Source organism: Pholcus phalangioides, unplaced genomic scaffold, assembly GCF_987345545.1.
Source record: "Pholcus phalangioides strain wild (caught in Gottingen) unplaced genomic scaffold, Ppha-v1.0 ptg000013l_1, whole genome shotgun sequence".
Taxonomy (NCBI): Eukaryota; Metazoa; Arthropoda; class Arachnida; order Araneae; family Pholcidae; genus Pholcus; species Pholcus phalangioides.
The window spans coordinates 28,624,876-28,639,144 of NW_028301606.1; the positions used below are offsets into that span (position 1 = coordinate 28,624,876).

General features: G+C 33.0%; 1 protein-coding gene across 2 annotated transcripts; it reads left to right on the top strand.

Moving 5' to 3' along the window:
• Positions 1-38: 38 nt before the first annotated feature.
• On the top strand, positions 39-13,970 carry LOC149078919 (dual specificity mitogen-activated protein kinase kinase 1-like). Of its 2 annotated transcripts, none has more exons than XM_089241129.1 (11): positions 39-418; positions 3,748-3,970; positions 5,407-5,553; positions 7,270-7,347; positions 8,740-8,791; positions 10,228-10,352; positions 11,752-11,947; positions 12,174-12,250; positions 12,347-12,408; positions 13,088-13,133; positions 13,662-13,970. In XM_089241129.1, the coding sequence occupies exons 1-11, from the start codon at positions 318-320 to the stop codon at positions 13,779-13,781; spliced, it is 1,227 nt and encodes a 408-aa protein (XP_089097255.1). In that variant the 5' UTR covers positions 39-317; the 3' UTR covers positions 13,782-13,970. The 2 variants fall into 2 exon arrangements, with proteins under 2 accessions (XP_089097255.1, XP_089097254.1); XM_089241128.1 differs by having other exon boundaries at positions 233-418; positions 3,745-3,970.
• Positions 13,971-14,269: the final 299 nt, after the last annotated feature.

Genomic DNA, 14,269 nt, shown 5'->3' on the forward strand with positions numbered 1-14,269 from the left:
CACGTCTGTGACCATTCAGATTCGAAATAGACCAATTAAAAAACACGATTGTCAAAAATAAAATTTTCAAAATTCTACATTGAATCAGTTTCTTTGCTTCAAAAATAATAATTTTAAACTATTTATTTACGTTTTTTCGTAATTTAATTCATTTGTATTTTTAAAAGTTTCAATTATTATCCACGGATGGACACTTTCTCCTCGTTATATTATAAATTTGTATCTGAACTGTTTGTTTGCTTTCATTATCATAAAAGGTTTTGGAGCTGAGCGTGTGGTTTGATGCGGCGGTGAATTGGTTCGTCAATTCATTAATTATGAGCAAGTATCCCGGAAAAAATAAATTGAATCTTAAACTTCCTTCGGGATCCATTGAATCTCATGATCATGCTTCTTCATCGTCGGAGTTGAACAACGAGTGAGTATATGTATGGTCTGCGCCGGCTTTCGGCCATTGAATATCGTTCAAATAATCCATGATTGTTTATTCAACAGTTTGATCGAATACAAATCGTAATTGTTTAAATTTACACAAATAATTTAGTATTGATTCCTTCCTAAAAGATAGTTTTTTTCCCATATATTTTAGTTTAAATCATTAGGTTTTCATGGAAAATGTTTCATCAAATGAGTTAATGTGAAATAATTATTATCTTTTTAAAAATTAAATACCTTTTAACGTTTTCGTTTTTGAGTCATTGATAACGCGTTGTATTGCTTATTTATGAAGTGATTTAAAAGCATTTATGGAGCATTACAATTTACCAATGCGTTTCCATATTGATAACTATTTCTCTTTGATAATAATGAATGTGCGCATATCTATTTCATGTTTTTTCATTTTTGAAAAAAGTTTAATTGTTTACTATGAGATTCAGCTTTCAAAAAACAATTTTTTTCCCAGTATCGCTTGTCATTATAGTCTAATAAACATTGGTTCCTAACCTGTGGTATGCCTACTGTAGCATAGGTGGATACAGGGGGAGTGTGGAGATGGTGACTACCCCATTCCACGAAAAACTTGTATTACTAACGTGGGTGGAGATAGAAAGTCTGCCCTCCCCCCATTCACTATAGGCAACCGTTCCTCTTATGTCATTTTTTCTTTCTTTCAAACCAAACGCAACTTGGGTCTATCATCATGGGAAATTTACCACCTAGTGAGTTGTGCTGGAAGTGTAAGTGTTGTGCACCTAATAGTCTGAGTGCGTACACAACACTATATACATGCTCAGACTGTTAGATATGGGGGGGGGGGCATGGTTGCCTATAGTGTATAGGGGGATTTTCTACCTGTACTTTTTTACCTATGTTTGTAACGAAATTTTTTTTTGGGGGGGGGAATGGGGGCAACCCCCCCCCCCTCCACACTCCCCCTGTATCCGCCTATTCTCCAGGAGTAGACATACCACAGGTTAGAAACCAATGTACCTCCGCTTATGCCCTAGAGGTACATGACACTTCATTGAAGGATATGTGAACAGCAAACAATTTATTCACCAGCTTCAGCTGATGAGTAAAGTATTAAAAAACCCCACACATGGTAGTGTTTCCCAACTGGGCATTGTCCTGGACTGTAATCATGACGAGATCCAGGTTCAAACCCAGTTGGCAGCACAGCGGTTTGTTTTCTAACTTTTATGTGTGAACACAAGCTGGTCTCCTCATTAGAAAACGCCTCTCCACAAAGAGCAGCAAGATCTTCAACGTGATAATTGCATGACATGAAAATTCAAGCATTTACCATCTTCACTTCAAAATATGGAAGGCATATAGCAAGCACTAACAAGAACACAGAACAAGCACAACTCTGAGAACTTAAATACATTAGGGGCCCACACATACACTCAGAGCATGCATCCCCCTTAAATACAGATTTGTGTTGGAAATTCTGCAGAGGAATGTGTACGAGGTGCATGTATATAGTAAAGTAGTAGCAGTGTTTCCAACATTTTTAATTAGCAAGCTGTTTAAGCTTCAGCATTAGAATGGACAATAGAAAAGATTTAAGATTCATCGCAATATGGTGAAATTCTTCTGTGCAGCTTATTTTCCTAAACCTTGTAGAACAGCTATGGCATAATCACATTTGACACTCTTTTTCTTTAGCAAGAGAAATGCTCAAAAGCATAACGAGAAGTTGCTAAAAGTGAAGTGGGAATCATGCTCTTGAATGTATTTCTCGCAGAAGAAAAAAATCATCAAAAAGGGATAATATTATGGCTGTTAAAACCAAAAAAAGACAATTAAATACCAATGACAATAAAATACCAATGACAAAAACAATAACAAAGCATTCTAGACTAAATAAGGAATCAAGATTAAAAATATAACATCCTTAGACCAGACACAGGATTGAAAGTAATAAAAAACCAAGACTCTATTTTAATTAATACAACTGCCTCCTTCCTGATATATATATGCTCTCTGGAATACCTGTATAAATAAAAACCTGGACTCTTTTTTAAATAATACAATGGCCAGAGGAAATAAAGCTGTATGGGTTCAATAAAAACACAATTGCATGATTAACATGAAATGGGTAGCATGCAAAAACAAATTAAAACGCAATTATAAAATGCACAACCTGATACAACAAATGCAAAATTAGATATTCCAACAATGTAACTGCTGAGAAAAACAGTTCATGTGATACAATGTGTAAACAAACAAAACTAAACTAAAATGCTAACAAACTTGATTCAATCATGCTTTCCCATGAAAGCCTATTATTACTAGCAACCTCTAGGGTTGAGGTAACCTTCAAATGATAGCCAACAGTAGAAAAAGAAATGCAACCTAGAAGACCCTTATAATGATCGCGGATGAAAAAAAACACACATGGAAGAAAATGGCAGACTAGGAAGAAAAGCACCAACCCGCTAGAAAAGAAATTTCCAAAAAAAGTGGACAAAGAAAAAAAGGGATTATAGCCTACTATAGCTGTTCCTAACTGTAAAAAGTGGATATTTTATTATGCACAAGTGTATCTATGTAAATGGCTAATTTAAATTCCCAAGTTGTAGAGGAGTCAAAAGTTGTATTTTGTTCGAGATTACAAATGACATCAAGAAAGCTCTTAAGGAGCTTCAAAATTCAACTTTGGACAAAATAGGGTTGTTTCCAGTAGATAAAACAACAGTACTCGCACTAATATCCTTGACAAAGTAAATACGATTAAAGTGATACTCTGCAGAATCTGCATTAGAGATAATGCAAATGGGTAAGGGCAAAGAAAATGATGGTTGCGGCGAAATCTGCCAGCCAAAGTCGTAGATCATATTCATATGCTGTGGTCATTGCTCCTAGCATACAACATTTTACTTCCAATTTATGAATTAATTAAAGTGGTGATTTTTGAATTATTATGAATGATTCATCAGAGAACAATGATGCAATATTGTAATGCCTTTGTTTAAAACTGAGTTCCTTTCATGCTTAGAAATGGTTTGGAGCATTACTACAAGTTATCTTGCCACACAATTCTGTGTACATACATTACAACTCTGTGCCACAGAAATTCTCTTCCAAAAGTCCTAGATCTATTAAATTCAACTTATAGGCCTACTTTTAGTTCCTTAGCTGTGTAGTATAGTGGTCATATAGGCCTAGTCATTGAATGTTGAAAGTAATATTAAACTTATTTTGATTTCTAATTTTGTGTTTAATACCCAACATTGATTTAAAAACAATACAATTGATACAAAATTGCGTATATAAGACGTTTTTTTTTCTCATTTCAAGTAGCAAATCATTTGATACCAGTATTGAGGCTTTGCAAAAAACTTTGGATGGTCTAGAACTCGATGATCAGCAGAGAAGACGACTAGAAATATTTCTTTCCCAGAAACAAAAAGTTGGTGAGCTTACATCTGACGATTTTGATAATCTTGGAGAGCTTGGCGCTGGAAATGGGGGTGTGGTCACGAAAGTCTTGCACAAAAGAAGCGGTCTCATTATGGCTAGAAAAGTGAGTTTTTTTTTCAACGAATGGTTCCAATATTTCTTCAGTTGACGTAATTGTATTAAGATCAACAAAATTAGCATTATGGGTTTATTTTTTTCAATATCATCAAAATATATCTTGATTCTTTTAGATGAGTATGTGAGCAAGAAAGTGGAAGAATCAACTCAAAAAAACAAACTCTTATAAATTTTATATTGTAACACAATCATACCTCATAATGATGAATTACATTGTTGCATACAGTGCAGTATAAATGGATCATGTTCTGTACATTCATAAGAATCGACATCTGGCTACTGCATATGCACATTATAGTTTCCTATCAGAAATCAGATTCTTCCGATTTTTGGTATCTTCATAAATCCCTAAAATCCTTCAAATTATGTTCATTCAAATAGAAAATCCCTAAAGAAAATACTCTTTTAGTCCTTGCATTTCCAGGCTGACCCTGTTTCCTCAGGAAAAATATGATAAATAAAATAAGTACGAAAAATCTGTAACTGTTCGCAAATATGATGCCAAAAGCAAGCGAAGTTGCCAATTATTGGTAAAAAATTAGGATCACGAAAAATGCGACCTGGAAAAACTGTATTTATATATGGTCACCGGATGTAATCCCAAAAAATATCCCTTAGTTTTCCCTTTTATTTGTGCAACTCTCTTTAATGTTCTCTTCGCTGCGAAATATGTCATCACGTGACAAACTACAGATTGTGCAAGTCTGTGAATTGGCAACTATGCAGTTGGTAAACAAGATATGTTTCCGTTCAAAAGCAATAATAAAAAGTTATTACAATATTTACAATACTTTTTACAATGTTTTCACAATTTTAATTCTCAACAGACAAATTTTTCATAGCTCGTAATGAACACTTTTTTTTCCATACAAGGTAGTTCTTTTTCAAAGTGTACTTATCTTTAGAATTTAATATTGTTCAGACATATTTTTAAAGGCATATATTTAAACCACTAACTGTTTATAGAATAAGAATTTGATTGTTTTATTCAGCATAAGTTAATATTTTAAGGTCAGAATTAAAAAAAAATAAATCTCATTCAAATAAAAAAATTCCATTTAAATTTTTTAAAAATCGGATTTTTTTTATTTAAAAAAACACAATTTTTATCAACCCTGATCCAAACAGGTCTGATCTCAATTAGATGGGATTAGTGGAGGTTCTAGTGATAAAATGCTTGTGGTGGGAGGGGGGGGGGAGTTCTATAGGCTTATCTCCCAACCAGTGTTCTAAGTAGTCTAGCTTCTTTTATACTTTGATAAATGACTAGACAAATATGCAAAGTGGTCAGCCATTTTATGAGTTAGCCAGACTTAATTGTGATACAAAAACTTAGTTAATACATTAAAACTAGCAAAAGTCTTTAAGTGATATTAATGTAAATTTTTAGTGTCTCTAGGATGTTTTTTCTCCTGTTTGCAGTTGATTCATTTGGAAGTGAAACCTGCTATAAGGAACCAAATAATTCGAGAGCTGAAAGTTCTTCATGAGTGCAATTCTCCCCATATAGTCGGGTTTTATGGCGCATTCTATAGTGATGGAGAAATAAATATTTGTATGGAATACATGGTATGTTTTTTTTTAAAGTTGGATATAATGCAATGGTGAAATGAAATGCTAAAAAAAAAATATGATTTTTTTACTTAAAAATTATTTTTTTACTTTATTGGTGTGTTGGCATAAAATGGTAAAATATCATATTTACTTGAGCATATATTTTTAACCTCAAAAATGGAAATTTTTATCTGATGACTCATCAGAATCTGTGACGTAAATCTACATGAAGTGCTGTGATGAAGATTCTTTGAATCAAATATCTGAATACAGTCGATATTCCCATTTTAACAAATAACGTTATTGGCCTTGTAAAAAAATTTCGTTTTAATGAAAACTTTTCTAATCCTCCAAATATATTTAAATAGGAACAATGTGAAAATTTGGAATTCATTTATAATGAAATTTCATTATCACGAAGTGATTTCTCCAGTCTCTTGGAGTTCGTTATAATGAAATTCAACTATATGTAGATATGTGAGAGTTATACATGGTGCATGAGTAGTTCTGAATACATTATAATAACAAATCAACCAATTGACATAAAAAGGTGTGATTTACACTGAAATATTTATCATGGTCTAGATTTTTTTTTTAATAAATAAAACTCACCAGTGGCACTGTAAAATGAAAATTGCAATATAACAAACACATAAAATGCAATACAAACAGTACATCGACTACATCTTAATAGGAGAAAGGTATTCGTGTTAAAATATGGTAGTTTTACGTAACAAATGACGTTAGCAAATGATGCAAATTGTCATAAATATTAATTATGCAGTTTGTGTTATGTCCAGTTTTTTATTTTCCCGCATCACCCTGTGAGTGAAATTTGAAAAAAATTCAATTTATCAAAACAAAAATCTCTAGGCCATAAGTATTTTAGCGCAAACCACACCTTTTTATATCAATTGGTTGATTTGTTATTAATACTTAAAATGTGTCCTGGATGCATATAAACAGACCTTACATTCTTATGTACATTATAACAAATTTAGCGCATCATGATTGGTCGCAATGAATGATGAACCATTACATCACTCATTGAAATACTTGGTGAAATTTGGTGGTTTTTTTTTTCTATCATTTTATTTTCTCACGTGGTTTTTTCAATTCTTGTTTTAAATTTCATTATTTTATTTTATTAATTTCTAAAAGGCATTTTTAAAGGCTAAATTCTTACAATTGAGTTGTCATCATCTTTTGTAAATAAGATCATAGAAGAGAAAGATGAGACTCGTAATTCAACTGCAAAGCATCTAGCGAGCAAAAAACTCCACCTCTTGTGATTCCTCGGTATCTTTCTTGCCCATAGTAACTAATCACTGTGTGCTAATGCCTCTTGTGGTGCTAAGAATGTAAGGATTGTAATTACACATCCAGTATGTCTCATCCATGCTGCATATCCATTAACAATAAATTTAGGCTACATTTTTGGCAGTTTCAAATTAGAAATAATGTGTGCAGTATTAAGAAATATTGCCATAAATGCCATTTTGCAGCTAAGAAATAAATACCATAAATTTTTTGCATTGAATTAAAGTTAACAGCTATCTTGTTTATGATTTTGTAAGTTATTCTCCATTTATTTTCAGAGCCTATATTTTTGTACTCCGTCTGGTAAAATTCCTTTTACAACTGTTATTTCATGATTCTATGTTTCTATCTTGTAAGTAAATATCCATGGTTATAGAAAATGTTTTTCAAGATATTTATTCTTATTTTTAGGATGGTGGATCCCTTGATCTAGTCTTGAAAAAAGCTGGTAGAATTCCTGAAACAATTTTAGGAAAAGTAACTATAGCAGTAAGTTAACATTATTCATTTATAGAAATATAAGCAGCATTTAGCTAGGCCAGTAGTTCTCAAACTTTTACTAGCTGCTGCTCCAATATTATGGCAACGTTATCAGCTGTTTTCAGAATAGTCTGGAAAAAGAACCACTTCTAAACACTGAACAAGCATTCAGTATTGCCCTCAAAGCAGAATTTACCAAAATCTGCAACGTACATTGCAGAAAAATCAGTGCTACGGCAGAACAATCTGGAAGAATTATAAGGAAAAAGTGTTAGAAAACACTAGGGATTTTTATCGCAGAACATTTCCAGTCAGCTGAGGACTCGTTGCAGGACAATGCAAAACATTCTGCTTTGGGGAGTATTGCCACAGTTTTCTTTGATACCCCTGGGAGCCACAACACATACTTTGAGAACCACTGGACTAGGGTATTGAGATTGAACTGTGAATACAAGCAAGAAAACTTATATCACAATGATTACAAACAAAAAACTGTCAAATCAGAATTAAAAATTTGCAATGTGCAATTTTTATGGTGCATTTTGGCTGTATAGAAGTAACCAAGGTATATTGCTAATCATGTTTAACCTTTTTACGTACAAGCTTTTGACAACAAATATGGATAATGTGCAGTTAACTAGCAGGGATAAATCTAAAAAAGTATTACCATTATTTAAACATGGAAAATGAAGGATAAAAGATGAAAAAAAAACCATATTTTTCATTCTTTCTTCCTGTCTTAGCTGCACTCTCACTATGCATGTTATGCTATATTTTTTTAAACGTCAAACCGTAACAGAGAGAAAATACAATACTGAAGTGAAAAATAAAACCTTTTCTTTTACAAGGGTATCAATAAAGAGTTTCGAAGGAAGTGGGGAGCTTGAATGAATTTCTTCCATTTACACAGGAATGAGATATCTCGTCCGTACAATTAAGGGATTAATCTCGTGTCACTACTTATATTTGGTGAGACAACCCTGGTTTGCCATGAAAGAGTCGTAGCCACCCAATCTTATATTGAAGATCATTGACTGCTTTCACTACTGCCAACCATATTTTTATGGGCATCTTTTTATCAGCCACCTCGTTGGGCATTTTGTCTGTTGTGGCGTTGTATTTGTATAAATGGCACCAAAGGTAGAAACTACTAGACCCTTTTGCTGTCTAAACCAAACTGCTTGAAGCTTATCAAATACAGCTTTTCTGGGTATACACCTTTCCAAAGCCTTTTCTCAGTTGACCTTAGTGTAAAACTCTTGGTTTTGTATTGGTGTTTCCTGTCTTTGACCATCATTTCTCTGACAATATATTCCTTTATAATTCTCATAGTAGAGTTTGAGTGAGTTATCTAAAGTTTCACATAGTCAAAACATGTTTCCACCTCTGTTTTTTTTTCAGGTCTTGAAAGGGCTCACTTACTTGCGTGAGAAGCATCAAATTATGCACAGAGGTAATACTTTTCTTTTTGTGTAAATCTTTAATTTCTTCCAACCATAATCAAAGATATGTTTGAGGGGTTGCTGGAAGAACACTATGATGATAGAAAGAAACAGTGTCACACTCTGCTGTTCATACAAAGTACGAAAGACTGAATACCAAGCAAAGATGAAGTTCAGAAAGAAAATTTGTATGCCTATGCAGGGGATTCGAGCCACCGAACTCTTGCTGTCCGGGCAAGTGTTCTACCATTAGGCTACAGAGGACTGCCATTTTCTTTCCTTGGAGCATCTATGCGCATGAACAACCTTCTGACTTAGCTAGTAATTCTTAATGACAATAGCCCCCAGATGGTGACGTACAGAGACAAATGATGTCACTCTCTGCTGTTCATATGAACTACGAAAGACTGGATGTTAAGCAGAGATGGAAAATGACAGATGATGAAAATAGTATGGAAGATGGGGGGCTGTTGTCATTAAGAGTTATTAGCTGAGTCATAAGGCTGTCCATGGACAGTCCCATTCAGTGCATATGTAGGCTTTAAGGGGAAGAAAATGTCAGTTCTGTATAGCTTAATGGGAGAGTACTTGCCCAGATTGTGAGAGGTTGGTGGTTCGATTTCCTGCTGGGGATGTGAATTTTCTTTCCGAGCTTCATCCATCTCTGCTTGTTATCCAGTCTTTTGTACTATGATGTCAGTGCATATAAAATTAGGTAACCCCTCCCATCATTGACACTGGGGTAATACTCCTCTCATACTTACCTTTTTATTCTTTATAATTGTTTAAGAAGACTACCTAAAATGTTTGAATATCCTGGAACTTGGGAAGGGCTGCCATTATTCGGAATGACATCCTGTCTACTAGTATTTGAATTAAAATTTCATTTCAAATAGTGCTCAAGCTGAGCACCCAGTCTAAAAAAATTCCAACATCCCTGGATTAATGTGGTTTTCACCAGTATCATTCCCTATGATTACTTTTAAGTTGTTTTCAAATTCTGTATTTTGCAACAATGTCTATCGCTAAAGTAAACCTTCTCATTAGCTGAAGTTGGTTTACATCTTAAGTGCAGAAGAAAATTTTGAAGTGGTGGTCTTGGTGTAATGTTCATGTGAATTTCGCCGTAATTCATTGTAGGCAGCCAGTCAGTGCTGTTGTTTTAAAAATATAACAAAATATACATTTAAGATTTTATTCCAAAAAAAAAAATCTGTGTTAAATCTTGTCTATAGAATCATGGTCCATTAAATCAAGGGTTTACCGTCTATATTGTATCAATGTGGCTAATATACTTCCAACTTTTTATTTGCATTCTTATCTACTACTGCTTTATATGTTTTTTGCTGTAGTGCAATCACTGTTATAAGATGCTGGCAATCCTTGTAAATTTTACAGAGCTTTGTTTCTAAGTGATGCTAATTAATTTGATATTTTCTGTTTTCAGATGTCAAGCCTTCAAATATATTGGTGAATTCAAGAGGTGAAATAAAAATATGTGATTTTGGTGTCAGCGGTCAGCTTATTGATTCCATGGCTAATTCTTTTGTTGGAACAAGATCCTATATGTCTGTAAGCATTCTTTTTGCTTCTATTAATTTTTTTATTGCAAAAAAACACACTCATGCACATTACACAAATACTGAAAAAAAACCAAACAAGTATACATATGATACAGTATTACCCAGAGCTATGAGATAGGTGGGACCAACAATAACCATGTAAGTAAAATTAGTTTAACTTGGGGTAATATTTTGCACACAAAGACATGGAAATACTAGTTAATTGAAACCAATATTTTGGTAAAAACCTATCTGTGAAAATTCCAATAAAAAATGCAGTCATTCCTGTGCAACCTACTAAATGAAAAGTAGAAAGTTGTTTCGATAATGATGCCTTCACAAAATCTAAGGTGCATTCCACACTAGACCGATACTACAAGCAATGCAAGCAACTAGACACGGATTGATTAAAAACATGAAATTCAGGTTTTTTTACCCAATCTGGGTCGAGTTGTGCGTTGTGTCTTTTGTAGTGTCATTTCAGTGTGCAGCCTACCTAAGTTGCCGCAATCGGATCCTTAAAAAGTCCATATTTCATTACATCTGTGCAAATGGATGTCATGTAAAATATCCTTCATTTGTTTTTTTATAAAACCTTGGTTTCGGAAGCAATAAAAAAAATTTTCATTCCTGAGTTGAAATTAAGTAAGAGTTACAGACCCTTTGAGTTATCATTGATGAGCTTCTTTTAAGGTTGGCAATGAGGTTGTACGTCAGGTATGAAATCGTGACCAGTCTGCAAAAATGGCAGCTATGCCACACCACGCCTTGGAATAAAATTTCTAAAAATCATGGCAAAGTTTCCCTCTTTAACAACTTTTGCAGCTTATACTGTGGTCTCTCAAAAATCAGCATAGTTCAGTACATATACTGTTCTGATCGACCAAACAATTCGTACTTGATTATAAGTCAATAAATGCTATCAATTCAGCAAGTATCCTGTGGTTATGCTTAAATTTGAGAAATGCGCGTTTTTCAGGAAAAATCATATAACTTGTTGGGGTATTACCATACACACACTATGTGGTTCCAGGAAAGACAAAAAGGGTTCAAGTTTCATCAAAACACATTTCTTACACTAAATAGATCAGGGTTTGACAAATTGGAAAAAAATATATTACCAGCTAAATTTTTTAGGACAGCCAAGCATATTTTGTTCCAAGAAGAATGGTCCAAAATAATTTTCTTTCAACTTTTCTGAGACTTGGTGACCTTTCCCCCCCCCCCCCATGTTGGGAGATACATAAAATCTGAAAGTTTGTTTTTCTCAGACTAGAATTTAATAATTATGCTTAAAGTACAGTTCAAGGTGTCAATACAGTTTTTTTAGTTATCGTGGCAACCTGGCATTTGAGATTGGACAAGCCCTGCAGTGAGAATCTTCTAAATAATTGTTTTATTTTTTCTAGCCGGAGAGGTTACAGGGAACGCATTATACTGTTCAGTCTGACATATGGAGTCTTGGTTTATCGCTCGTTGAAATGGCTATAGGAAGATACCCAATTCCTCCTCCAGAACCAAAGGAACTTTCCCAGATATTTGGCGCAAGGTATTCTGAGGATCCAGCATCACAATCATCTTCACCAAGTTCCAAAACTAGGTCAAGTAAGTATAAAATGGGGATACATTTTTGTCTGCACCATTTAGATTTATTTGTTCTGTTAGTGCTTTTCTATATTCCCATTAATAAAACTGTGTTTCAGTTCAAATAATGATTGTCATAATTACAGTTGCGATTTATTCTGTCTACTGCATGCTCATGTCAGTTTATCTGAAAGAAATTAAATTAACATGAAACTTAAATAATGTTTTTGATTTTCTATTTGAACAGATAGTTTTTCCACTCCTCCAGGTGATGGCCCGAGAATTATGTCGATTTTTGAATTGTTGGATTACATTGTCAATGAGGTGAATATTTTTTCTTTCAACAAAATGGAAATTTGAGTTTTCGAAATCAGATTTAAGAAAAAAAAGGTAAACCTATAATTTTTTTTTTTAATTCAGCCTCCACCAACAGTTCCAGTGGGTGTTTTCTCTGCTGAATTCAAAGAATTTGTTGATAAATGGTGAGTCATATTTATGAAGAAAAATTCCATAAGGAATTGGTTGAAATCAATAAAATTCAATATGGCACTTTGGGAATATGTGTTGGGAGTGAAAAAGTGAAATAGGGTGTAGTTTCTTCTATAAATATTGCAGTTTTACCTAAGTCAATGAAAACGCATGAAATATATGATGAAAAATTTTCACATAAAATATGAATTTAAAACCTATTACTGATAACATTTATTTTTTAATTTATGCTGTTTAATCATATCAGATAAAAATCAGTGTTCAAATGGGAAACTATACGTGATGCACCATCATCAGTTAAATATTAATTTTTTGTAACACTTGTTTGTTAATCTTTGAAGGTTGTGTAAATCAGGTTTCCTTATTTTGAATCTAGTGAGTAACAGTAGATTCCATGTAAGAAATCTCTGCTTAGGACATTTTCCTGTTCAAAGAAGACTTATTAAAACAAAATCCTCTCTTCATAAATTTTTCCTACTTGATATGTTTATGTTGTATTGTCGAGAAATCTTCATTACCTTGTTAAAAAAAATTATATGAAATTTTTTAACATATTCACATCTACTTTGCTATTTTTCCTTCCCATAATTTTTTTAAGTTAAGATTTTGTAGATTTAAATTACTGATTGAATTTCACGAAGTTTTTTCTTAGTTTATTATTATTATTTTCAGTTTAAAGAAAAATCCAACAGAAAGAGCTGATTTGAAAACATTGATGGTAAGTTTACAGAATGAAATTTTTTTCACAATTTGAATTACCACATTTCTTGGCCTAATTGCCCACACAGTATTCCCTACCCCTCGCCTCGACTTTGGCAGTTTATGCCCAAATGAGGAAAGTTTTCACAATGAGTGGCATATTTTTCTTCGCGATAAAATTTAACTTTCTGTAATTACTGTTTTCTTGTACTCTGTGAATAGATATTTGTTAGAAAATCCTTGTTAAAAATGGGCCAATCCTGAATAGTTTAGATGCAATTTAATTAATGTTCAAATGCTATACAATCATGTTTATGGTCAGTTTCTTGGAGATGGTGTTCTTTTTGAAACAAATTAACATTAGGCTATATCAATGTGAGTTCCAAACTTATGTTTTGAAAACATAGGTACTGTGGCAGATAAGCCAAGAAAAAATGTAGACTTCATTTAAATCCTGTATGTTATCGTTTTCCATTTCTGTGCAATTTTTTTTTCATACTGTAGTTACAGAAATTAATATCGTTTATATTGATAATCATTTTGGCAGACTCATCCATTTATTAAAGAGTCTGAAGCTGAAAAAGTTGATTTTGCTGGTTGGGTATGTCAGACAATGGGCCTCGATCCGTCAACACCAACCAAAGTTACTGGTGATAACTGCATATGAATTGTCATATTTTGTGTATATTAAAAGGCGATACAAAAGGAAAGCATTTACAGCCGTTATGCAATTATTTTTCTCTTTTTTTTCCTTTCCTCGCAGACATGGATGTAATACTATTTTGTAGCATTATATATATACATATTTGTAAATTGAATGACTGAAATACATTTATTTTTGCTTTTACGATCATTATTTTGTTTCCTAGAATGAATATCCCCACCCCCAAGAGCAAACATTTTATAATGAACATGTGGAGTTTTATATAAATGTCATTCAGAAATAAACATCTTAAAAAAATGAAATAAATTATGGTGGAAATAAGGTTCTATTTTTTACAATTATATAGAAGTGACTTATAGATCAGATTAACCTATACAGTTTAATTTTAAATTGAATTATATCATGCTTATTCAAAAAAAGTTATTGATAAGATCTCAGTCAGATTGGGGTATAAAAAAAGGCAACTAGCGCTGGCGAAAATTCAGTTATAG